The sequence below is a fragment of the Mrakia frigida genome, assembly GCF_051309035.1.
Source record: "Mrakia frigida strain ATCC 22029 unplaced genomic scaffold BDY24scaffold_61, whole genome shotgun sequence".
Taxonomy (NCBI): Eukaryota; Fungi; Basidiomycota; class Tremellomycetes; order Cystofilobasidiales; family Mrakiaceae; genus Mrakia; species Mrakia frigida.
In genome coordinates, this window is record NW_027481220.1 from 1 (window position 1) to 22,670 (window position 22,670).

A 22,670-nucleotide genomic window follows, 5' to 3' on the forward strand; every position below is an offset into this window, starting at 1 on the left:
CCTCTGGTAATTAAGGATTGCCTCCTCCGGACGTCACGCTATAGACCAAAAGGTCGAAAAAGTGACCTTGTCGCCTCTGCTTGTCCGGAACTGTACCACAGCTCGTATCAGGTCCGGCAACATGAGATGGAAGGCTCCCACTGAGATCGAGGAGCAAGGGTCGAAGGGGGTTCAGCTCCTCCTTGAAACGAGATGTGTTTAGAAGCGACCAGGGTGAGGAGACAAAAGCTCACCGTGGTTCATATCCCTTGCGAAGATATACGTGTACCCTAGCGACTCGAGGACTTCCATTCTACGGGCGAAGGAGAACACAAACGTAGAGGAGAAGGATCAGAGGAAGGGAAGGAGCTCGCTCGTTGAGCTCAACATGAAAGGAACGAGAGACTCACATCGACCTCGCCCAGATCCCCTCTCCACTAGTCCAGCCAGTGAGAGCCATTCTGAACTCTGGGGCTTCTAGGATGACTACTTGAGCTTGTTTCTTCCTGAGAAAGGGAGCAGAAGAAGGAGGGAGGGGAAGAAGGGAAGGGTGATCAGCTCGAGCTCACAGAGACCCTTTCCCTACGTTCCCTTTCGACTCGCCCACAATCGTCACTCGCCAAGCACTTGAACAGAGCATGGAGAGCTGCTGCGTTGTGGTCCTAGTAGAGGAGGAGAACGGAGACAAAGAAAGGTAAGCGAGCAAAGAAGGAGAAGGTGAGCTTCAGTTCCTCCTCCCGCCTCCCTCTGTTCGATGCTCACCTTCCAAGTATTCCCTCCCGACGAATGAGCATCCACCACCGGCCACAGAGCATCCAGCCCCATGCCCTTCTTGTTCTCCTCTAGAGCATCCCCTTCGAACTCGGAGTGAACAGGACCGCGGGAAGGTGAGGAGGAGGAGGAGAGGGAGGAAGGGGAGAAGAGTCGGAAGAAGGAGGTCGTGGCAGCCAGGAGGTAGAGGGAGAGAGTGAGCGTGAGGAAGGGTGAAGATTTCAACAGGCTGAGGGAGAGAGGGGAGGAAGACATCCGGAGGGAAGGGGGAGGAGGAGGAGGAGGTCAGAGGGGAAGGAGGAAGGGAAGGTCAGCTCGAGAGTTCCAGCCGTTGAATTCGATGTGTTCTCCGTCGGTAGTTTGGTTGGAATTTTTCTCACGGACCCAAGGGGGATTTTTTTTTTTTTTTTTTCATTGAGCGCGTTTTCTGATGTTCAGTTGCATACGGCTTTCCCTGGCAAATCTCTGCGAGCTTCAACGATGCGCTCCGGACGGTTTCTCAAAGCCGGCTCGGAAAGTTTGACGCGACGAGAGGCTGATTTCCTATTTGACGTTGGTGGGGACTAGATTAGAGATGTTAAACTGGACTGAGAGCAGCTGGTGAAGGGTTGGTTGAGGGCAAGACGAGAGAGAGCGATGGAGAGACGCGTCGCAATTTGAATCTCAACCAGGAGCCAGGGACGCGACTCAAGAGCCGAAACATCTCGTTCGGGTTTGACCTAGACTCGATACAGATCGCTGGCCTAGCAGTCAGTCTGTTTTTTTTTTTCGCAGGTGACAGAGCGGCCTCAAATCGCCCCCAAACGAACTCCGACCTTCTCTCTCCTCCGCTCCTCTCCCCTTCTCCCCAACGTCGACCTTCCCTTCAACCTTCTTCGCCCTATTCCCCCCCCCCTCCCCCCGATGGCTTCATACCCAGAGCTGAAGGTGAGCATCTATACACTCTTCGACCTTTTCTTCAGAGTCAGGCTCTCTATACTGACCTTCCTTCCGTTTCCTTCCTCCACCAACAGGAGTTCGACGCTCTTCTCTCCCAAGTCGTGGATGCGAAGAAACTGTCGGCTTCCAAGATGGGAAAACTTACAGACATGGCTCTGGAGCTTATAGAGGTGAGTCTACTTTGTGATGTAAGGAGGGAAGATGAGAGTGGAGGAGGAGGAGGAGGAGGCTCTCTTGCTTCTCCTTCTGTCTCCTTTACTCATCTCCTCCTCTACTTCGACATGTACATACTTACTTATCTTCTCCTCCCTCTTCCACTCTCAGAACGACACCTACCTCGTCACATCCCTATACCGACTCCATCGAAACCTCGCTCCTTCCTCGCCTCAAAAGATCTACTCTCTCTATTGCTTCGACAGCATCGCTCGCGCCTGTCGCTCAAAGGTCAAGAAGGGCATAGGAGCCAAGATCGAGAAGAAGGGAACCTTTGCTGGATTCTTGCAGCAGATGGAGGGGATTCTGGATGGGTTGGTGGAGGATCTGGTGGCGAAGAGGGAGGTCGATTGGCCGGAAGGAAGGGTGAGTTCCACACGCATCCCCCTCTCTCGCTCCTTTCGTGTTGTTGGCGGTGGGATGCGAAGATGTTAGTGAGGTGGTGGGACGGTTGGGAAGCCGCTTGCACTCGACGAGCAGTTCCTTAGAGAGCTGGGAAGAGGAGCTGAGCAGAGGAAGGATGGACGGACGACGACACTCCTCCTTGAGCTCGACGCTTCTCTGTCTCTCCGTCCCACGCTTCTCTCGCACACAAGCTGACCTGTTCTTCTCTCCTCCCTTACTTCGCTCGCTTCAACAGGAGAAGACGAAGAAGATCCTCGACATCTGGACGAAGGGATTGACCTTCCCTCCCGAGGTTCTCAAACGAGTCAGCGCTCGAGTCGCTGCTGCCATCGCCGACGCTCCTGCTCCCACGTCAACCTTGGCTACCGCTCCAGTGGCATCTTCCTCGTCGTCGTCAGCTGTGAATGGAAGTCGAGATACGAGCGAGAGACCAGAGTCGTCGGATCAGTCGAAGAAGAAGTCGAGCTCTCCTCCCAACTCAGGTGCCTATCATTCTTCCTTTCCCTTCCTTCTCTTCTTCCTTCACACAGCACCTCGTCCGTCGCTCCACCTGGCCTCGATCAGACCTACCGGGGATCAGCTTTATCCCTCAACCCAAGCCGCTCTGGAGTCGAGCTGGACTTCAGAGATCGCCTCCTCCTCCATCCCTCCCCTCCCTTTCCGCCTCCTCGAACAAGTAGTAGATTACTCGCTACTGGCTGGACGTATATCCATGCCTTTCCCTTTCTCCTCTTTTCTCGCTTCAACACTGGCAAGTCCAAAAGAAACAAGACAACAGTAAAACTGAGACGCCTCCTTCCTCCTCTTGCTTTCCTCCCTTCCCTCCCAAACTCCCTCCTCTCGATGAACCGCCCAACACAAAATCTTCCCGGACCCCAACCTCATCCACGACCTCTCAGGAACACCCACGCGCCAATCACCTTCTCCTACAGATCCCAGACGACCTCGAGCAGCAGCACCGGTCGTCGAACTCAAACCGCTCGAGGCCGTCGCTCCTCCTCCCTCGAGCTCCACCCCTCCTTTGCCTTTGATCCCAGCTGGTCTCCTCGCCCTTCTCCAAAACGCAACAGGCGGAGGATCTCCTCGAAGTGCCGGGCCGGATTCACAATCGTTCGTTTCTCTTCTGTATATATATCTTGCCCTGAAGGCGAAACGATCGAGCTCACCTTTCGTTCCTCCCTCGCCTCCTCGTTCTTTCTCAGATCTCCCTCCACGCCCAACTTCCCTCCTTCCATCGCTCCTTCTTCGCTCCAACAACTGAATCACTTCCCTCCGGCACCTCCTCAACCCGTCGCCCCAACTTCGACTCCTCTACCTCTTACACTCGACGCGTCGGCTCTCGCTCTCCTCACCCAACTCACCTCCCAACCCTCCTTCCAACAGCCTCAATTCAACCCACCTCCTCCAGCATTCCCTCCTCAGCTTAACTCCTACCACAACTACCCTCCTCCACCACCCACTCTTTCTCAATCCTTCGCGAACGGACGTCCTCCTCCTCCTCTCGCCACTCGAGTCTACAACGCCTACGACGGAACCTTCAAGGAACCAGGACCTCCTCCACCGTCTTCGTTCCCACTTCCTCTTCAACAGGCATGGCGTCCTCCTGCTCCAAATGAATCCAGCACCGGGTGGGATCAACCTCTACCACGATCTCACTTTCAGCAGGCATCTCCTCCTCCTCCACAATCCTACCACCAGCAACCATTGAATCTGTCTCCCTCGAGATCGCCAGTCACGTCGACGAACGGTCTTCAAGGCTCTCCTCCTCGACGAGATCAGTTTCAACAGCCGTTCGACGCGTCAAGAGGACCTCCTCCTCAGCGCCAGGGAGGAGGGTGGGCAGATCAGAATGGATACGACAGTCGAGGCAACTGGGATACGACCGGAGGTGACGGGAGAGCTAGCGGTTCTCCCAGAGGTGGAGGAGATCGGGGAGCACAGAGTCGAGGAGGAGGAGCTGGTGGGTTTGGAGGACCCGCTGCGTACGAGAGAGCGCCTCGGGAGTTTGGGAGAAGAGGATTCGAGTCAAACGGGCCTGATAGAGGATACGGAGAAAGTCGAAGAAGCTCAGGAGGTGACGAAGGACGAGGAGGGGGAGCTGCAGGTCGAGGAGGGAGAGGAGGTGGAGGAAGCGGAGGAGGGCGATGGGACGTTCCAGCTGCTCAGTCTATGCGAGACGGACGCTCACCACCTCTACCCTCAAACTACAACGGTCAACATCAACCACCAGCCGTGCCTTTCCCTCCCCCTCCTCATCCCATGGTCTCTCCCTCCTCCTACGTTCGACAACTCCCCGTTCCTCAAGTCGCGTCTCGTCTCTCCCCTCCTCCTCCTCGACAAGGACTTCCACCACCCTCTTCTCAAAACTCTATGCGACCCTTCATCCATCCCTCTCGACTCGGTCTCGGGCAAGGAGACGTTCGTCCGCCCGTCGACAGCAGACCTTCGGAGTCAGGATTGGACGAGTTCGGACGAGCGATTCGACAAACCTCCGCCGACATCGAGGACGAGGAAGATCAAGGACCTCCAAGGACGAGAGCTAGGCTTTCGGAGGGTGGAGCAGCAGCGATTGAACCCTCTTCCTCCAACGAACCCACCCTCGACGCGTCGACCGTCTCGACCCCATCCTCCTCCTCCCTCCCCGTCATGCCCTCGTCAACTTCCTCTTCCTCCGAACAATCCAACAAACGCAAGTCTCGAGCCTCCTCCTCGCCAGGTCCTCGCCCAACTCCTACCGATCCAGCCCAACCACATCCCTTCACTCCCCTTCCTCCTCCCACCACCTCGACGACGAAGGACGATCCTCTCGCCGCCTTCAACTGGGCAGGATTCGACCATGACAGCACACAGAGCTGGGAGTCTCTTGCGACGGCGTACTATCAGAGCAAGGGGGTGGCGCCGAAGGGGAATGAGTTGCACGAGTTGGCGAGGGCTGGGACGGGCGGTGGGGTCTGAGGCGCGAGGGAGGGAAGGGTGAGTGGTTCGCTTCTTCCCTCGACGACACTCAGAGAAAGAGTCTGAGATTTCGTACTGATTTTCATTTCTCTCTACTGCTTTCAGATGCTTCTTTTCGCAGCTCCAGACTCGATGGGAAGAGGGAGTGATTGTCGGCGCCCTTCTCAGTTTGCTCTGTTCGTTCTTACTTTGATATGCATTAACGATCTTCGGCTTTTGCAACTTTTGCGTTCTTCGAGAAGGAGTGGGAGAAGAAAGACGACGGCCACGGATTCAACGCATCGGCTCGAATGAGTTCAGCTCTAGATCTTTCGAAGATGGCGTCGTCCCCCTAGCCTCGCGCAGTGTTCCCAGCTTCCGTTTTATAAGAGTCTAAAAAAACCAGCACCCTCGACACCTTCTCTTCAAATCTCAACCTCCCCTTTCCTCCCAACCTCTCCCCTCCCTCGCAAACTCAACCTCCCTCCCTCCAAAGGAACCAATCCCAATCGACCTCCTCGCTTCGACGAATGATGGCTGACCCACTCGGCTCCTTCAGGTTTGGCGGGGAGCCTCGAAAGGTAGAAGGGGAGAACGTCCGAGTGAGCCGAACCTGTTTGTACGAAACGACGGGACGCGACGAGAGCGGTCAGAAACGCGAAGAAGAGAGGAGCAGAGCCATGAGTCTGGGAGGTGAAAGCGTGATAGGACGAACCGCAGACTTGGTCCTCGTGAGGGATGAGGTGACGAGGAGAAAAGACTCGAAGAAACAGGTCGGGCTGCTCGACTCCCTCGGCCGCTGCCGTTGGGCTTGGAGGAGGAGGAAGGGAGGTCAATGAGATGCCCCTAGTCTCGATGGGTTCCTAGAGAAGTGTGGACGAGAAGAAGAAAAGTTTCGATCAGTGAGTGAGTGAAAGGAAGGAAAGAAAGGACGAGCTCGACGCGTCGAGGACAAAAACGAAGCACAGCACCCACCAGCTCTTCCGTGGCGATATCCAGACTTCCCAAAGAGCGTTCCTTGTTCTTCCACTCGACGATAACGTCTAGCGTTCCTTTAGCGACGGCTCCGAAGTCAGCTTCGACAGAATCTGGGATCGCATTGAGCAAGCAGGAGAGGAGGGATCGATTCGGCTCTGGGACGTCAACTGGGGTATCGTGGAGAGGCTGCGAGGACAGCAACAATGAAAGTGAGCTCGTGAATACTCTCAGACGGTCCCGATAGTCGTCAAGAATGAGACGTGAGAAGCGAGAGAGACGGTGAAGGAGACAGGACGAACGAAGTTGATATCGGCGTAGAGAGGGGAGATGACGTTGGACGGGCAGATCCCAGCAGACGTGGTATGATAGGTGATGACCTTAAGGGAAGGGTACATCGAGGAAAGGAGAACCGAAGTAGCGATGGCTGTAAAGACGCGTCGAGAAAGGGAGAAATGTCAGCTCGACGCGAAAGGAGGACGGTCTCAAGAAAAAAAAAACACACAGCCATGGCCACATCTGAGCAGCGAGAAATGGAATGCAATGTGTCAGCGTAATGTCGTCGAGCATGCTCGAACAAAGTGAAGGGCTCTAAATGGAAGGAGGAGGATCGACGAGGGAAGGAAAACCGAGCTCAACCAAACTCACAAGCTCGATTCCGAACCGGTAGCGTTCCACCACCAGATTTTGAAGGATTTCTCCTCGTCGGAGCCCCCTGGGAGAGGGACTACGAAGCAAGACATAGGCTGCTGCATGAGGCTAAAGTAGAGAAAGGACAATCAGCGTCGGAGTCGATTGACGGGAGCGTGAGCTTGAGGAAGGAAAGGTTGAGCTCACATTCCTGTAGTCTTCATCTGATCCTCTGTAAGAGGAGATTCCAAGATGAAGACAGCTGCTGGGTTTCCTAGTCCACCTGAGGCTGTGTCGACGAAGGCGTTGACGATCTGGTAGGGGAGGACGAGGGAAGAGGACGAGGACATGGTGGGCTGAAGAAGAGCTGGTAGAGAGAGGGAGCAGGAATTAGAGTCAGACAGAGTAGCTGGAGATATAGAAGGTGCTTGCGTGCAGGCGAGATGATCTTTACTCAGAGAAGATGGCCGTTGGAAGCCAGAGGGAGATCTGACTCGACTCAACGCGGTTGGTTTCGTCGCCAGGGAAGTCTGTTACTCCGCCAGGACAGCTTTCAGAGCTCGGTTTCAGGAATTTTTGAAATGAGCTGATCGAAATCAATCCAACTCGTCTTCTTCCAGTCATTCCTTACTTTCAACTCGAGTGAAAAGGTCGTCAAGGCCTCGGCCACTCCTCGTCGCCCCACTTCGCGAGCTTCTCTCCTTCAGACCTCAACCCATCACCCTCTCCCACCACCCCCCCCCTCCCCTTTCCCCTCTTCTTCCCCCTACCATGGCCCCTGTACCTGGAACTGAGTCCTAGTGAGTCTTGAATTGTGAAAGCTGCAATTCCTGTTGAACGAGAGCTGACCTTCTCGTCTGCTCCTCCTTTCCTTCCCTCCCTCCCTCCCTGCTCCTTTCAGTTTGGTGATCGGAGGATGCGGTTTCGTCGGACGACACATCATCGAGGCCTTGCTCGCTAGAGGAGAGACTCAGGTTGGAGTCTTCGATATCGTCCAGAGGCATTTCGATTCGTGAGTATTTTCCATCTTGCTGGCAAAGACGAGGAGAAAGGACCAGTTCAAGGGGAGGAGGGTTGCCGGCGGACCGTTAGCGGCTCTGGTTTTCGCTGCTTTTTTGAGCTTTTTCGCTCCGAAAAGTGGATGGGGTCCTTCACTGGGAGGCGAGGGTCCAGCTGGCGATGGTTCTGAAGGAAGGAGAGGGGGGAGAGAGGGAGGGGAGGAGGAAGGAAGCTCGCCTCGTACGAGACTTCCTCCGGAGGAAAGGCCAGATGGAGCTCATTTGCTGCTGCCAGCTTTTCGAGCGTCTTTCCCGGGCTGCTCGAGACTTTGCATACTCCAGACGAGTTTGCTTAGCGCTCTGACCGGGCGAACCGCTCTCGAGGGATGCAGAAGGGGAGAGAAGGAGGTCGGAACGAAGGAAAGGGAGGGGACGTGTCACGACCTCGCTCTCCTTCCCTCCCTCGTTCGACCTTCCATCTCATGCTGGCCGCTCTGCTGCTCGCTCAGTGTGAAGCAGCGACCATACACTCGTCGTCCTACCTCTTCCCGAAACCGCTCTCTTGCTCCGTCACTCCCTCGTCGATCCAAAGTCTCCCAAAGCTGACCTTCTCACCTCTTCGTTGCTCCCGTTCGTCCCTCCCTTCCCTCGTGCAGCAACGTCTCCTTCTACATCGGAGACATCACCAAGGCCGATGAGATCTCTGGAGCTATGAAGAAGGTACGCTTTCTCCTTCAACCATACTGGGATTCGTCCTCTCAGATGTCGGCTTGGAACTCTCTCTTCCAAGCTCACCTCGACCTCCTTCCCTCCCTCCCTTTCTCCTCTCCTTCTCTCGATCAGTCAGCAGCCACCGTCGTTATCCACACCGCCTCTCCCATTCACGGACTCGGACAAGCCATCTACGAGAAGGTCAACATCGTCGGTACTCGAACCGTCATCGCTACCTGTGTCGAGAACGGAATCAAGAAGCTCGTATTCACCTCGTCGGCTGGAGTCGTCTTCTCTGGAACCGAGGAGGTCGTCGACGTCGACGAGAGGCTCGACTTCCCTGCTATCCCCATGGACGCTTACAACGAGACCAAGGCTAGGGCAGAGGCGTTGGTGCTGGGAGCGAACGGAAGGGACGGGTTGATGACTTGTGCGCTGAGGCCTGCTGGAATCTTTGGGTGAGTCTGAGCTCTACTTCTTTCGTTCCTTCGACCTGAGCTCGTCTCTCGAGCTCTGCGCTTTTTATTCTCTCACCGCTGACTTCGTTCTCTCTCTCCACCTCTTGCAGACCCGGCGACCGTCAACTCATCTCTGGATTCGCCTCGGTTCTCACCAACAAGCAGACCGGATGGCAGATTGGAGACAACAACAACCTCTTCGACTGGACCTACGTTGGAAACGTCGCTCACGCTCATATCCTCGCCGCCGATCGACTCGGTACCTCTGTCCCCATGGTCTCCTTCGACGAACCTCTCCCCGCTCTCAACACCTCCCAAACATCTCGAATCCCCACCTCCAACGCTCGACCCGTAGGACCCAAGTCCAACCCTTCTCCCGAAGACATCGCCGTCGGAAAGGCCTACGAGGACCCCTCTACTCTCGCTCAAGACGACACTCGACCCGTCCTCAGGACCAGATTCGATCAGTTCGCCAACCCAGCTCCGACAGAGGACGATCTCGAGGACGAGAAGCCCATCGAATCGATCAACGTCGCTGGACAGGCCTTCTTCATCACCAACTGCGAGCCGATGTACTTCTGGGATTTCGGACGAGCGATCTGGGCCGCGATGGGACACGTCGATGCTAGCCATTGGGAGCTTTCGCCGTCGACGGGGATGTGGTTGGCGACGCTGGCGGAGGGGTGGGCGAAGCTGGTCGGGAAGGAGGCTGGGTTTACCAAGTTCAGGGTGAAGTTCGCTAGCTCGGCTAGGTACTACAACGTCGAGAGGGCGAGGAGGGTGTTGGGTTACGAGCCGATCGTGGGAGTTCAGGAGGGAATCGACAGGACGATGGAGGTACGTTTGGCTTTTCTTTCTCTCCTTCTTTCGTTCCGAAGACTTCGAGGAGAGCGATGCTGACCGCATCTTCGTTTCTTTTTGGTCTTCGTAGTGGTGGAACAAGCAGGAGGCCGAGAAGAAGGCTCTCAAGGCTTGAGGGACGGACGGTCGAGGCGGATTGGTTCGACGTGTTTAGGCGATCTAGTTTTTGGTTGGTTTAGAGGGAAGCTGTTGCTTGCCCTCGAGGAGGTCTTTATCGATACCCAGTTTAGTTTTATCACTACGATTTTCTGCTGAAAGAGTTCGAGAAGGAGGAAGCGAAGAGCGAAGAGCGAAGGGACGGGAGGGGGAGGCAGAGCGTCGAGCGGCTGAGGTGCTTTCGTTTTGCATTCGACTTGCTAATAAGAGGTGGTTTCTGAACGCAGTGCTGAGCACTCGTCCTGATTCCTCTGATTCTAGCACCCTGCAGAAATTGTGGAAGGAGAAGAGTAGCGGGAATCATTCGTCGCTCGAGGTCTTTCCCGACGCGTCTTGACTTCCCGTTTTCAGCTCTTCTTCCCATGTCGTCACAAAACTGCCTACATCTACCCTCGCCGCCCTTTCTGGGGGTTTCAATCTAGTTTTTAAGGGGAACGCGAACCTACAGGAGGAGAAAGAGCGTCCTCGATTGACCTCGCCCCTTTTTTTTTTGAGATAGCGGGTCAGGAACCGAACTTTTTCTCCTTTTTTTCACCCTTGCCGCTCCCAAACCTTAGCTCCAGATCGTGTTCCATTGAGAAACTGGTCTAAAGAGCCGATCGCAAAGCTAGAGGTCGTCCCAATTTCGTTTCTCCGCATCAACCACACTTGTCCGACCCTCCTCGACGTCCCCCCATTTCATCCATCACCTTCTTCTCCAAAGCTCAACCCGTACCATTTAAGTCAATAATCATGCTCTCGTTCAACAAAGTCATCAAGAAGTTCGTACACCTCTTCTCTCACAAGAAAACGGTTCGTCGACTTCCCGCTTTTCGCCCTTCTTTTGTTTCCTTTTCGTTCTCACTGACTTTTCGTCGTCCCCACCTCTCTACTTCAGAAAAGTTTCGTCCAAGTCTCTTCATTGGAAGAACACCGAACCTCAAGCCTTCCTTCTCCCGTCCCCTCCCCCAACCCGTCCCTCATCGAGTCATCTCCCTCACCTCCCTCGAATCCCTCCCCCAACCCGGTCCCGCTTCCTTCCCCGACTCCTTTCTCCAGTCCAGCAAGACCTCATCAAGCTCTGGAGTCAATATCTTCCCTCTCAGCCTCATCCCAACTCTCGTCGTCCCCGCTGGATCCTCCTTCCTCGCCGATCCCGTCGCTCCTGAAATCGCTCCTCGACCTCGATGCTGCCCGGAATTCGCTGCTCCTCTTGCAATGGGAAAGGACGAAAGGATGAAGGGGGTCTCAGACTCTGGAGAGTGCCAGGATGCTGGGAAGTACGCTATTCAGGTCAAGAAGATGAAGTACCGAGGTGAGTTCGCGACGCGTCGTGGTTTCAGTCCTCGTTCGTTTCGTCCTTCTTCGTGCTGACCTCCTCTCGTCCTTTTCCTCTCCTTAGGTGACCGATACTTCCCTCCCTCCCCTCTCTAGACTTCCAATTCGTCCTCCCAATCCAATGAAATCTACGGCCTCCTTACCGAGGGGGAGGTGAGTTCGCGACGCGTCGCGCTCTGCTTTTCTCGTTCCTCCTTGCTGACCTCCTCTCTTCTACCATCTCCCGTCTCTCCAGGCGGCTGACACTTCCCTCCTTCCCCTCTCTCGAGATCTACTTCATCCTCCCAATTCTCAATCAAGTCTACTTCCTCCTCCTCCTCTCAACCTTCGTCCTCTTTAGCCAGCACGGCTCCTCCTCTCACACCCCAACCCATCTACCAAACTCCCACTTTCTGCACCACCATCTCCATCATCCTCTCTCTGGAAGCCTCTTCTCACTCGCATCTCCCGGTCACCAAGATCTACAACGTCGGCGAAGTCATCAAATCGGTTCGGACCAGGAAAGACGGGGTCATCGTTTATTACTGCCAGCTGTTTTTTCCTCCTTCTTTTCCTCTCGTCTCTTCTAGGTTTCTCCTCTCGGTGATCGTACATAGCTTGATCATCATCTCATTAACGGTTTGATAACTGGGAAGATCCGAAGGAAGCCCAGCGAAGGAAAAAAGGACGTCGAGGGAGGAGGAAAAGCGACCTCGTCGAAAAAGAATACCCTCCAGCTCCTGCTGGTCGAACCGATCCTCCTGAGGTTCCGTCGAGCACAGAGAGAGCAACACGACCAGCTACAGATGGACCACAGATCATCGAGTAGAGCCCTACCCTGTTGAAAGAAGACGCAAAGCGAAAACAAGGTCAGCATCGAGCTCCTTGAAAAACTTTGGATCGAACGAAAATGGGTTGTGTTGTAGAAGAAAGGCTCAGATAAAAAAGGTATCCACATAAACAGGCGTTGAAAGCGCCTTCGGTAGTCTAACATGTATTCAACTCCTTTCGGTAGTCGGTGCATCACAGAAAGGGAGATGGGGAGGGAAGAAAGGGAAGGAAGGGAGTGAGGGCTGAACTGACCTGATCGTTTTCCTTTGCGATCCTCCTGTTGAATCGAAGGCTGTCTTGGAGAGAGAAAGAGGAAGAGTTCAAGAGCTGAGCTGTAGGGTGTGGAAGGCCACAGAGAACAGAAGGGGAAGGGGAGGGGGAGGGAGAGGTGATGGGCGGAGGGAGGAAGTCAGAGAAGGAAGAGGGCTGAAAGAAGAGCTCACAGCTTCGCAAAACACGAGGTCTCGACGTGCCTTCCTCTGCTTCCTCCGAACCACGACTTCGACTTGCTAGCAATGTCCGACTTTGAACCTCTCTCTTCGCCTCATCATCCCTGCTAGGGCTCAAATTTGATCGACTCTGCGATCTCATCTCATTCGCTCCTCTCCTCGCGACGCGTCGACCTTCTCCCTCCTTCTCAGCATCTTCCTTCCTCAAGGTCACCCGCCATCGTCTCCTTCTAGATCACGAGCTGAAGTTGTGTTCATATTCAAGACGCCCAAACTCGGATTCAAACTCTCTTCTCAATCCTTCTTGCCCTCCCAACCACCACCTCCTCTTCTACCCTCTCCCTCAATCCACCCACACCATGTCCTCCGACTCAACCACCGCCTCTCCCACCCAAGCGAAGGGCTTCAAGATCGATCCTCACGTCACTGAAGAAGCGAAGGTTCGTCCATTCGGTTCTTCTTCGCCTTTCTTCGAGTCGAGTCGACGCTCCGTTCTCTCGACGACTCGCTGACCTCCATTCTCTCGTATCACCACTCTCTCAGAAACACGCCAGAGAGATCCTCGAGGTGATTTCACTTCCTTGCGACCCCTTCTACCTTCTGCTTCCTTCAGCGTGCCCCCTTACAACGCCCACTTCACTCGTCCGAGCTGACTCCCCCCTCCTCTTCCTCTGTTTCTAAAAAGGAAGCTCGTGAGGAAGAGCTCGAGGTCTCAGCGGGGGAGTCTACCAGCATCAAAGCAGGTTGGTCTCGTTTTTCTTTGGTAGCTGAACTTGTGGACGAGAGGTCGCTCGCAGGTCGACCTTCCTCGCTCTCTTCTTCCTCCCTTTCTTCCTCTCCTCCGAGTTCAACGACTGATCAGTCCTTCCTTTCCTACTCTCGATTTCGTTTTCAGATCACCCTCACGTCCACGTCTCCGATCAAGCGAAGGACCATGCGATGGAGGTTCTGGCGAACATGGGAGAGCCGCTCGAGTGAGGCGTAGGGAAGTGTCGTAGGGTTGAGAGAACGAGGACGGTATCATAATGAACTTCACGAGTTGGTTCGAACTCTACTGGAAGACAAGAAGCAAAAAGAAGGCGTGAGGGGAAGGAGAAAGTGTGAGAGACCCGAGAAGCGGCGACGCGTCGCAGTAAAGACGATCGGTTCACTTGATGTAGTGAGAGAAGATTTCCGAGCGTAAGATCTTCCAGTGGGACTTGTCCATATATATCCAGTCGAATCAGGGGCAAGCGACGGAACGGCGTGGACGAAGCAAGCTCGAGCCTCACTCTAAACAAAGTGCGACGCGTCTCTCTCCCTCGACCCGGACGCCCTCGAAGAAGCTCCTGGTCGCAGGAATAGAATGCGATCACTTCAAGTTCTTGCATCCCGGTAGAACGATGAAATATCAGCAGTGAGAGTAAGGACAACTGCGACGGACTGGGATCAAGAGACATTGAAAACTTGAATCAGAACGACTCGTCGTGGTTGCCCCCAATGGCCTTGTTTGAAGCACGTAAATCCTGTTCAGGCGAGGCTCTGGAAGCAGTCAGGGACGGGACGTTCTGAGAAGTTTCGAAAAGCCCAGCTGGGCTCGAAGAAGAACAGAGAGAGGCTCGACTCGCGTCCGCGTCTCTTCCTCCCTCCTTCCTCATGAGTGACCCTCCCATCCTCCAATCAAGCGAGGCTCCACGTGAAACGAACCAGGATCGATCGTGCAGGATGTCCGAGCACTTTTGAGAGCGGAAGATGGAAGCTGAGATCGCAGTTAAAGAAAGGAGGAAGAAACGAAAGAGAAGAAAGAAAGACGCGTCGAACTTTGAAGGCTCGACCTCTGAGCATGGACAAAATCCTCCGGGTCAAGATCGTAAAGGACCTTGGGCCGAAAGGATTCATCACCTGCAGAGAAAGAGCTCTTATAATGGCCGAGCTTCAGAGACGAAAGGACAAGGAGCAGACAGAAGACGCGAGAGATGGAGGGGGAGAGCTCCGTTGGATTGGATTATCTCTCGTTTTGCTTCGAGGGAATAGTGAATCCACCTTCCGTATACCAAGCATCGATTACACTGCACCACTGGTCCTTCAGAGGCTCGGTGTGAGTTGAACAAGGAGTCACTGACGCGACGCGACTCGGTTCGACCCCCTCTTCCTCTCCTGAAACAGCAGCACCAAGCGATGCTGATCACTCCCTAACTCACTCCAACCCATGCCAAGTCTCAGACTCATGAAATGAAGGGGGCTGGGAGAGAGAAGGGGAGAAGAAGAAATAATAAAGCCAAAGATGAACGAGAAAGAAGGGGAGGGAACGATGACCAGCCCGAGACGAGGAGGAAGGGCAGTGCGAAAGAGGAAGGATGTTTCGCGCCTGCTTTCCGCTCAGCCCATCGGATCGTAGCGTCACGAAGCAGTGCTTGAGATATACGAAGGAAGGAGAGAAGGAAGGAAGAACGAAGGAGGAGGAAGAGCAGAGTAGCGCAAAAGGTGAGCGGCCCCTGCCTTTCCTCGAGTGCTAGATATCTCCGGAGAGAACACCCACTCGAAGAAGGAGTAAGGTGCGACCTTGAGCGAGGAGAAGAGGACACAACAGAACGAGAGGAGGGAAGGGAGGAAAAGAAGGAGCAGTGGAGCGAACATTGCACCTCCTTCCTTCTCACACTTGCTCAGATCAAGCGCCTCATCTAGCGAGATCTGGAACGAAGAGCAGAAGATGGAAGCAGGCACAAATCCTGCCTGGGAGAAAGAGAAGAGAGGAGGGAGTTGGTCAGTGACCGTCGGGAGGGACTTCGAGTCACTCCACCTTCTTTCCCCTCCCCTCGCTCTGGGTAGTAACCCACCTCCTACCCCAAGCAGAGAACTTCGGAGTCCTCTGATCTGCTTCTTAGAAAGAGCTCGAAGCTGATGGAAGACGATAAACGGGGGAGGGAGAGTTCCGAGCTGAGGTGGAGGGAGGAGAGGGAGAGGGAGGTCGAGCTCGTTCGCGTCTGGAATGAGCGTCTCTAGACTGAGAATTCCTTTAATCTCAAGTCGAAGAGATCACGGGCTTTGGTAAGTATATAAGTAAAGGGGGAAGAAGATGGTCGTCAATGACTCGTCGGGCCTTCGTCCGTCTTTCGGTTTCCCTCTCAGCTCTCTCTCCTCCTTCTCAACGTCCAGCAACCCAATCTATCTTTTCAAGGAAAACCTCAAGGTACACCTTCTCTCCTCCCCTTTCTCCTCTCTCTACAAAAGCTGACCTTTCTCGTCCTCGCTTTTCCTCACCAGACTCCTCGGGCGGCTTCTCTCGGACCCCATCCCTCCCTCTCGCCTCCAGCTTCGTTCAGCTCTCCCAAGAAAGGAGAAGTTTTCTCAAGATGGCCTCCCGTCGGTCTTTACAATGCGTTTCCAAAGTCGCCGAGGCTTCAGGTTGGACTGCTAGTCGGATACCGAGCACGTTCGAGGGGAAGTCGTCGTCGTTGACGAGATCGACGAGGAGGGAAGGTTGTTGGGCGTCCAGTGGTGGTGAGCTTTAACTTTCCTTTGTTCCTTTGGTTTGGATCTTTTTGGAGCGTGGTTGGGATGCTGTGGGTTTGGGGGAGGGACTAGGGAAAGTTTGGAGCTGTAGGACCTTTTAGGGGAGGAAGAAGGAGCTGGACGGGGAAGGGAGAGGTCCAAATGGGACGATGCATCGACGATCTCGTTGGTGAAGAGATCGCTCGAATCGTCCTCAAGATCTGGCAGCTCTGTACTAGGCGTTTCTAGCAGAGGCTCGAAGTGTCTCCCATAGCGTTTCTTCTCCCGTTAGAGCTCAACCTTTGGATCGAGCTCAATCTTCCTGTCTGTGCTCCTCCTTCCGTCGATCCTCTCTTAGGCTGACCTCGCTTTCCCTCCTTCGCTTCCAGCTTCATCCCTCTACACACCGTCAATACGGCATTTCTCAACCTCTCCTCCATCACCTCTACCACTCCCATCACGGACGACACCCTCCTCGATCCTCCACTCGCTTCCTCCTCTCCTCCGACCCTTCCACTCTTCGCCTTCCCTCCCTCGACCAAGCTCAAAGCCATCGGCACCTTCCTCTTCCTCTTCCTCATCACCACCACCGCCATCTCCTCCCACAGAACCCACACCCTCAGCAACTCCGACTTCGGAACCAATTTTATCTTCCGAACCCTCAACCACCCTCACCTCGCCTCCTCCCTCCCCTGATCCCAAAACAGGCTTCCTCGCCCGAACCCTCTCCAAGCTCCCCGCTTCCCTCCGTCCACCAGCAGATGCCGACTCGTCCATCGTCAAACTCCTCGCTCTCGCCAAACCAGAACGGAAACCCATCGCTTGGGCGGTCGCCCTGCTCATCCTGTCGAGCTTGGTCTCCATGAGTGTACCGATGACGATTGGAAAGTTGATTGATTTCTTCTCGAACACCGATCCTGGAGTGAGTACATACTCTTATTCTTATTCATCGGCGAGGTTTGGGGTTCGAGTGGAGGGAGTGAGCGAGGAAGGAGTATCGAAAGCTGACCTCGCTTTCCTCCTTCCTTCTCCTCGCTTTCTCTCTTGTTGCTTCGTTCGTCCAAACAAGAACACCCTCTGGGGAATGACCTTCCCAGTAGCAGCCTCTATCCTCTGCTGCGCTTTTGCCGTCGGAGCTGCCGCCAACGCCATGCGAGCTATTCTCATGAAGACCTCGGGTCAGAGGATCATCGCTCGAGTTAGGTTCGGCTCTCTCTCCCTCGCCTCAACCTCTTTCGCTTCTGCGAGATCGAGGAAGCACAACCTCGAGACTTGGACTGACAATTCCCTTCTCGTCGGTCTCGAAACGCACAGGAACGAGAGCTACAAGAACGTCCTCCGTCAAGAGGTCGAGTTTGGGGACACCACGACCGGAGACATCCTCAGTCGACTCGGAAGTGATACTAGCATCGTTGGAGACAGTGTGACGAACAATTTGAGTGATGGGTTGAGGTGAGTGTTGTTTCTGTGTTCGTCTCTGGTCGCCTTGGAGGTCTAGAATCGACTCTGGAGGGTCGGCCGAGGGAAACGTCGAAGCTCACCTCTTTCCTCCTTCCTTCCTCCGTTTCGTTGTTCCCTCTTCCATCAGAGCTCTGCTTTCGGGAGTCGTCGGAAGTGAGTAGTATCATTTCACCTCGTCGCACGAGAGGCTACCATGCTGACTTTGGCTCTCCTTCTTCTCAATCAGTCGGAGCGATGCTCTACATCTCGACCAAGCTCACGCTCGTGATGCTTGCCGTCATTCCTCCGATCTCTCTTGGAGCTGTACGTCCCTCCTCACCTCCTTCCGATCAGCATTCTCGCCGAATTCAACTCAAGCTGACTTAACAACGTTTTCTTTTGGTTTTCAGGTCTTCTACGGTCGATACCTTCGGAAACTCTCGAAGCAGACTCAGGAAGCTCTCGGAGACATGACGAAGGTACGTCTCGTTTTGTCTTCCCTCTTTGCTTCCTGCTCCAACTCGTTCCTGACCTCGCTCAACACCGCTCTACTCCTTCAGGTCGCTCAAGAGAAGCTCTCCTCCTTCCGAACTGTCACGGCCTTCAACTCCCAGTTCGTCGCGTCCTCCTCTCCTCGCCTCCCCTCCTTCCTCGTTCTCCCAAACTCACGCACCTCCCTTTCCTTTCCCCACTTCCAGACCCATGGAAGCCGCCGCCTTCTCGACCAAAGTCGACGCCGTCTTCCAGCTCGCCAAGAAGGAAGCCGTCGCGTCGGGAATCTTCTTTGGAGGAACCGGACTGACGGGGAACTTGTCGATGCTGTGCTTGCTGGGATACGGTGAGTACCTTTTCTCGAGCTCGTTTGTGAGTTGGAGGAGCTGATCAGTTACGCTTTGGTTCGACAGGTGGTCATCTCGTCTCGATTAGCGAGATCAGCGTCGGGTCTTTGACGAGTATGCTTATTTACGCTGGGTACGTCTCGTCCCTTTCTCTCTCTTCGAACGAGAACGAAAGTTGATTTCTCTTCATCTTGTTTTCGTCCATCAGATACGTCGGTGGCTCCGTCTCGGGCTTGACTGGGTTCTTCACCGGTCGTTCGTCCTCCATTTCTCCTCCCCTCCCCTCCTCTCGTCCCTCCTCTCCTCCCTCCCACTGACAACCCCCCCTTCTCTCCCTCCCCTCCAAACAACAGTCATGAAAGGAGTCGGAGCCGGCTCGCGAGTCTTCGAACTCCTCGACCGGAAATCTCTCATCGCCTCCGACGTAGGAACCGAGCTCTCCAAAACTCGAAACGGAGACATCACCCTCGAGGGAGTTAGCTTCACTTACCCGAGCAGGAAGACCGCGCCGGTGCTTCAGGATGTGAGCTTTACGATCAAGCAGGGGACTAGTGTGGCTATTGTGTGAGTGGAGAGAACGACGACTGGACTCGGGGACGGGGAGAGAACGTCGTGCTGACTCTCCTTCGGTGGGTTTTGATTCGACGTTTAGCGGACCGAGTGGGAGTGGGAAAAGTTCGGTTCATGCTCTGCTTCTGAGGTACTACGATCCTGATTCGGGGATCATCACTTTCGACGGAGAAGGTTCGTCGCTTCTCCTTCGCTCTTCCTTTCTCCCTCGTCTGACCTCCCTTCCTCCCTCCCCTCACCACCCACTACCACCCACCCTCCCCAGACATCCGCAACTTCACCGCCACCTCCTGGCGCAACAAGCTCGGTATCGTCCCCCAGGATCCTCCTCTCTTCAACGGAACCATCCGAGAGAACATCACCTACGGAACGCCTCGAGCGACCGAGGAGGAGATTGAGGTCGCCGCGAGGCAGGCGAACTGTGATTTCATTTGGGGATTGCCCGATGGGATGGATACGGAAGTGGGGAAGGCTAGTCTGAGTGGGGGGCAGAAACAGAGGAGTGAGTTTTGAAGATGGAACGGGGGTGAGGGGGAGGAAGGGAGCTGACTTCGACGCGTCTTTTGTGTTGTTTCCTTTGAAGTCGCTATCGCGAGAGCGTTGGTTCGAAACCCTTCGATCTTGCTTCTTGATGAGTGAGTTGATCTTTCTCCTCATTTCTCCCTTTCGTCGCTCGAGACGAACGTCAACTCATGCTCTTCCTTTCACTTCTTCTTCTTCTCAGGGCCACCTCCGCTCTCGACTCCGGCGCCGAGCACCAAGTCAACCAGGCCATCTCGACCATCCTCCAATCGAGATCCATCACCGTCATCCTCGTAGCTCATCGTCTCTCCTCCATCGCTCGGGCGGAACGGGTCTTCGTTCTCGAGAAGGGACGCGTTACGGAGGAAGGACTTTACTCGGATCTCGTTCGTCCCTCTCGTCTCTCTCCTCCTCTCTTCTTTCCTCACCCACTAACAATCTCCCCCCTCCTCTCACCTGATCAGGCCACCCGAGAAAACTCCCGCTTCCGAACCCTCATGGCCGCCCAACTCGCCCTCCGAGCAGCCCAACCCGACATCAGCCCTCTTCAGTCGTCAGACGTCGCGGAGAAGAACGACATCACCGCGGAGCAGGAGGAGGACGCCAAAGCGGAGGAGCTGGAGAAGCTGGCGGAGGAGGAGGCGATGAAGGATGGGCTGTTGAGGCCCGAGGAGAAGGAGAGGTTGAGGGAGAGGAAGGAGGGGGCTTCGTTATAAGCTTGACTTCCTTTTTCATTATTTAGACCACATACACACACACACAATCATATTTCCCACGATTTCGTTTCAAGCATTCTTCTCTGCATGGGATTGGAATCGCTTTTCGGTGTCGACGAAACGTCGGTTCAGTTCAAGTCGTCGAACGAGTCAATCGAGAACGCGCCGTTCTTCCTCCCTCTCTCATAAATCAACCAAATCATCGAATCCCTCTCTCTCCCAACAAGTAAACTACGATGAAGTAGCCTAGTCGAGCCCAACTTCCCTCCTCAATCAATCAACCGGCAAAAGCTTGGGCTGACTCCTCGCCAACGCGATGATCTCGTTCTCCTTCGATCCGACTCTCTCTCGCTCACGACCTTCTAAACCGGCTGCGAAGGCGGACTGCGATAACGAACGGAAGCGGGAAGCGGGAAGAGGGAGGAGTTAGTTCGAGGTCTTCGAAGAACGAGAACGAGAACGAATTCGAGAAGAGGAGAGGAGAAAAAGAAGGGAAAGAAAGCAAGGGACGACACTCACGGGCACAGGAATCCCACAACAATCTCCCCACATCTCCCCCTTCACCTCCCCTACGGTCTTCTTCACATGAACATGATCCCCATGGCTGACCACCTCTCCCTCTTCCTCCCCTCCCTCTTCGAAAATCGGTTTCGGGAGCAACGATCCGAACAGGAAATGCTGCATGACAGGCAGTTTCCCCAAGACCTCGGCGGTGAACATCTTGATCATGCCAGAGTTGACTTTGTCCCAGGTTTTGACGGCGGAGATGTCGTCGAGCATGGGGGAGTGCCAGCGGAGGGAGGCGGTTTTGATCTGGTCGAGGTGGAGAGGGAGGGACGGATTGGAGAGGTTGATGAGTAACCGGGGAGGAGAGTTGAGAGGTGGGAGAGAGAGATAGAAGGAGGAGGAGGGAGGGGAGAGAAACAGGTCAGCGTTGAGAGGGATGACACGACACGAGACGCTGCGTGCGTCGCGAGTCGAGACGAGAGACTCACCGAGTTGATGAACCTGATGCAAGCAAAGTACATGTAGTCGTCTCCGAACTGTTCGAGGATATCGGGGTCGTGGATGGATTTGGGACGGAGGTATTTGTGGCCTGCAGGGAGCGAAAAAAGGAAGAAGAGGAGGGAAACGACGCGTCAGTTTCGAGGATTTTGAGCTCGAGAAGGACGATGGGAACGAGAGGGAAAGCAGAGCAACGGAGAAAAGCGAGATGGGAGAAGGCAAGAGGTGCTTGGATGTAGTGGCTGAAACGGGAAGCAGAACGAGGGAAGCAGAGAAACAAGAAGCCGCTCGCACTGACCTTTGAGCTGACCTGCACCCCAAAGGAAAGGCAAGAAATGATAGTCGTCCAGTCCCCAAACCCCATGCGATCCAGCAGGTTCCAGCCAGTAGGATTTCTGAAGAGTTCGCATCGTTTGAATGTACCTTTCGACGACGCGAATGCGAACGAGAGGGGATCAGCGAAGCAGGAGGGAGAACGAAACAGTCGAACAGACGAGACGAGGACACTCACTCCCAGAAGACCTTGATAACGAGAGCCTTGTTGTCCTCGACTGTGAAGATCCCTATTTTTCGAAGACAGAGCCTGCATACAGGGGAAAGAAGGAGGGAAACCGACGAGAGAGGGCAAAAAAGAAGAAGAGGGAAGAGGTGAGCTCGAGCTCAACGAGAGAGGGTCTCCTTCTCTCTCTGATGGAAAGCACTCACATCCAGCACAAGAAGTTGAGTTCCATCCCACTTCCGTAATCGATTCTTCCCTTGTTCCCCCAGGATTCGTTGAAGTAGCCTGTGAGTTCCGGGATCGCTTCGGCTGGAAGGTTGGGAAGGGAGGAGTGGAGAGTCGAGGAGGTCTACGAAACGACGAACGAAAGGTGTCAGAGAAGCTTCTTAGGGTTCAGATTTGGTATGGAAATGATCCGATCCTACTCACGCTCGCTACCTTGTCGTAGAAATCTCTGAACGCAGGGTTCCCGAATCTGGAGAGCTTGTTGTCGACGGGAGGAGTCGCCAGAGCGAGCTCTTGAACGGAGGAGACGATCGAGAGAGCTGCTCCGACGGCCTGTGAAAGCACAATCGAAGAGCAGTCGTTAGTAGAGAGCTCCAAGGAAGCTTCCTCATATCGATCAGCAAGAGGAACTCACGTCCGAGACGGGGCAAGGATCTGTGAGCTTGACTCCTTGGATGGAATCGTTGAGCTCGTGGATGAACGAGAGAACCTCGGAGTGAGTCGAAGATTCCTGGAACGCTTTGAGGTGGGATTGAGTGACGATAGCTTTGTAAGGAACGGCGAAGGTAGAAGAGGAAGAGGAAGAAGCGACGGGGGAAGTGGAGGTGGACATTTGGTGGTGAGAGTTGGAGGGAAGGAGAGGTCGGAGGTGAGCTTCCCTCCTTCTCCTCGAACTTCCACGATCGTTTTCAACAGCTTTTCCTCCCTTCAGATCTGCTTTGACGGCTTCAGCCTATCGATTGAGTTCTATTCTCCTCGTACACGCTCCAAAATCTT

The 22,670-nt window shown here is 54.6% G+C and overlaps 9 protein-coding genes across 9 annotated transcripts; 5 read left to right on the plus strand and 4 right to left on the minus strand.

Annotated features, from left to right (window-relative positions):
- On the minus strand, positions 1–1,081 carry BDY24DRAFT_259003 (uncharacterized protein). The gene is made up of 5 exons (XM_076636830.1): positions 742–1,081; positions 583–641; positions 390–485; positions 234–292; positions 1–140 (listed from the first exon to the last, which is right to left on the minus strand). The coding sequence occupies exons 1-5, from the start codon at positions 1,003–1,005 to the stop codon at positions 34–36; spliced, it is 585 nt and encodes a 194-aa protein (XP_076492060.1). The 5' UTR covers positions 1,006–1,081; the 3' UTR covers positions 1–33.
- A 572-nt stretch (positions 1,082–1,653) lies between these two features.
- Positions 1,654–3,088, plus strand: NRD1 (Nrd1 complex RNA-binding subunit; the record flags this gene model as incomplete). Its single annotated transcript, XM_076638226.1, has 4 exons — positions 1,654–1,677; positions 1,764–1,859; positions 2,014–2,268; positions 2,543–3,088. The coding sequence occupies 4 exons, from the start codon at positions 1,654–1,656 to the stop codon at positions 3,086–3,088; spliced, it is 921 nt and encodes a 306-aa protein (XP_076492061.1).
- A 580-nt stretch (positions 3,089–3,668) lies between these two features.
- Positions 3,669–5,613, plus strand: BDY24DRAFT_259062 (uncharacterized protein). Its single transcript, XM_076636831.1, has 2 exons — positions 3,669–5,280; positions 5,368–5,613. The coding sequence occupies exons 1-2, from the start codon at positions 4,157–4,159 to the stop codon at positions 5,453–5,455; spliced, it is 1,212 nt and encodes a 403-aa protein (XP_076492062.1). The 5' UTR covers positions 3,669–4,156; the 3' UTR covers positions 5,456–5,613.
- BDY24DRAFT_405021 (uncharacterized protein) lies at positions 5,608–7,317 on the minus strand. Its single transcript, XM_076642581.1, has 7 exons — positions 7,054–7,317; positions 6,865–6,975; positions 6,722–6,735; positions 6,519–6,643; positions 6,217–6,405; positions 5,957–6,104; positions 5,608–5,854 (listed from the first exon to the last, which is right to left on the minus strand). The coding sequence occupies exons 1-7, from the start codon at positions 7,194–7,196 to the stop codon at positions 5,667–5,669; spliced, it is 918 nt and encodes a 305-aa protein (XP_076492063.1). The 5' UTR covers positions 7,197–7,317; the 3' UTR covers positions 5,608–5,666.
- Positions 7,318–7,470: 153 nt separating this feature from the next.
- ERG26 (sterol-4-alpha-carboxylate 3-dehydrogenase (decarboxylating)) lies at positions 7,471–10,176 on the plus strand. The gene is made up of 6 exons (XM_076642582.1): positions 7,471–7,646; positions 7,748–7,858; positions 8,501–8,564; positions 8,688–9,013; positions 9,124–9,850; positions 9,945–10,176. Exons 1-6 carry the CDS (start codon positions 7,618–7,620, stop codon positions 9,987–9,989), a joined length of 1,302 nt encoding a protein of 433 aa, XP_076492064.1. The 5' UTR covers positions 7,471–7,617; the 3' UTR covers positions 9,990–10,176.
- Positions 10,177–10,762: 586 nt separating this feature from the next.
- BDY24DRAFT_419361 (uncharacterized protein) lies at positions 10,763–11,443 on the plus strand (the record flags this gene model as incomplete). The annotated part of the gene is made up of 3 exons (XM_076643967.1): positions 10,763–10,822; positions 10,913–11,324; positions 11,412–11,443. The coding sequence occupies 3 exons, from the start codon at positions 10,763–10,765 to the stop codon at positions 11,441–11,443; spliced, it is 504 nt and encodes a 167-aa protein (XP_076492065.1).
- A 3,413-nt stretch (positions 11,444–14,856) lies between these two features.
- Positions 14,857–15,544, minus strand: BDY24DRAFT_405029 (uncharacterized protein). Its single transcript, XM_076642583.1, has one exon. It carries the CDS (start codon positions 15,220–15,222, stop codon positions 14,986–14,988), a length of 237 nt encoding a protein of 78 aa, XP_076492066.1. The 5' UTR covers positions 15,223–15,544; the 3' UTR covers positions 14,857–14,985.
- BDY24DRAFT_405034 (ABC transporter ATP-binding protein) lies at positions 15,535–20,294 on the plus strand. The gene is made up of 18 exons (XM_076642584.1): positions 15,535–15,775; positions 15,850–16,086; positions 16,467–16,999; positions 17,147–17,280; positions 17,392–17,529; positions 17,666–17,691; positions 17,765–17,841; positions 17,928–17,996; positions 18,078–18,130; positions 18,216–18,355; positions 18,423–18,489; positions 18,565–18,611; positions 18,710–18,920; positions 19,009–19,100; positions 19,192–19,428; positions 19,510–19,561; positions 19,651–19,834; positions 19,913–20,294. Exons 2-18 carry the CDS (start codon positions 15,939–15,941, stop codon positions 20,162–20,164), a joined length of 2,460 nt encoding a protein of 819 aa, XP_076492067.1. The 5' UTR covers positions 15,535–15,775; positions 15,850–15,938; the 3' UTR covers positions 20,165–20,294.
- RRD2 (peptidylprolyl isomerase RRD2) lies at positions 20,295–22,574 on the minus strand. Its single transcript, XM_076637978.1, has 8 exons — positions 22,309–22,574; positions 22,098–22,226; positions 21,875–22,017; positions 21,681–21,752; positions 21,468–21,592; positions 21,160–21,260; positions 20,684–20,977; positions 20,295–20,548 (listed from the first exon to the last, which is right to left on the minus strand). Exons 1-8 carry the CDS (start codon positions 22,504–22,506, stop codon positions 20,438–20,440), a joined length of 1,173 nt encoding a protein of 390 aa, XP_076492068.1. The 5' UTR covers positions 22,507–22,574; the 3' UTR covers positions 20,295–20,437.
- Between the last annotated feature and the right edge of the window lie 96 nt (positions 22,575–22,670).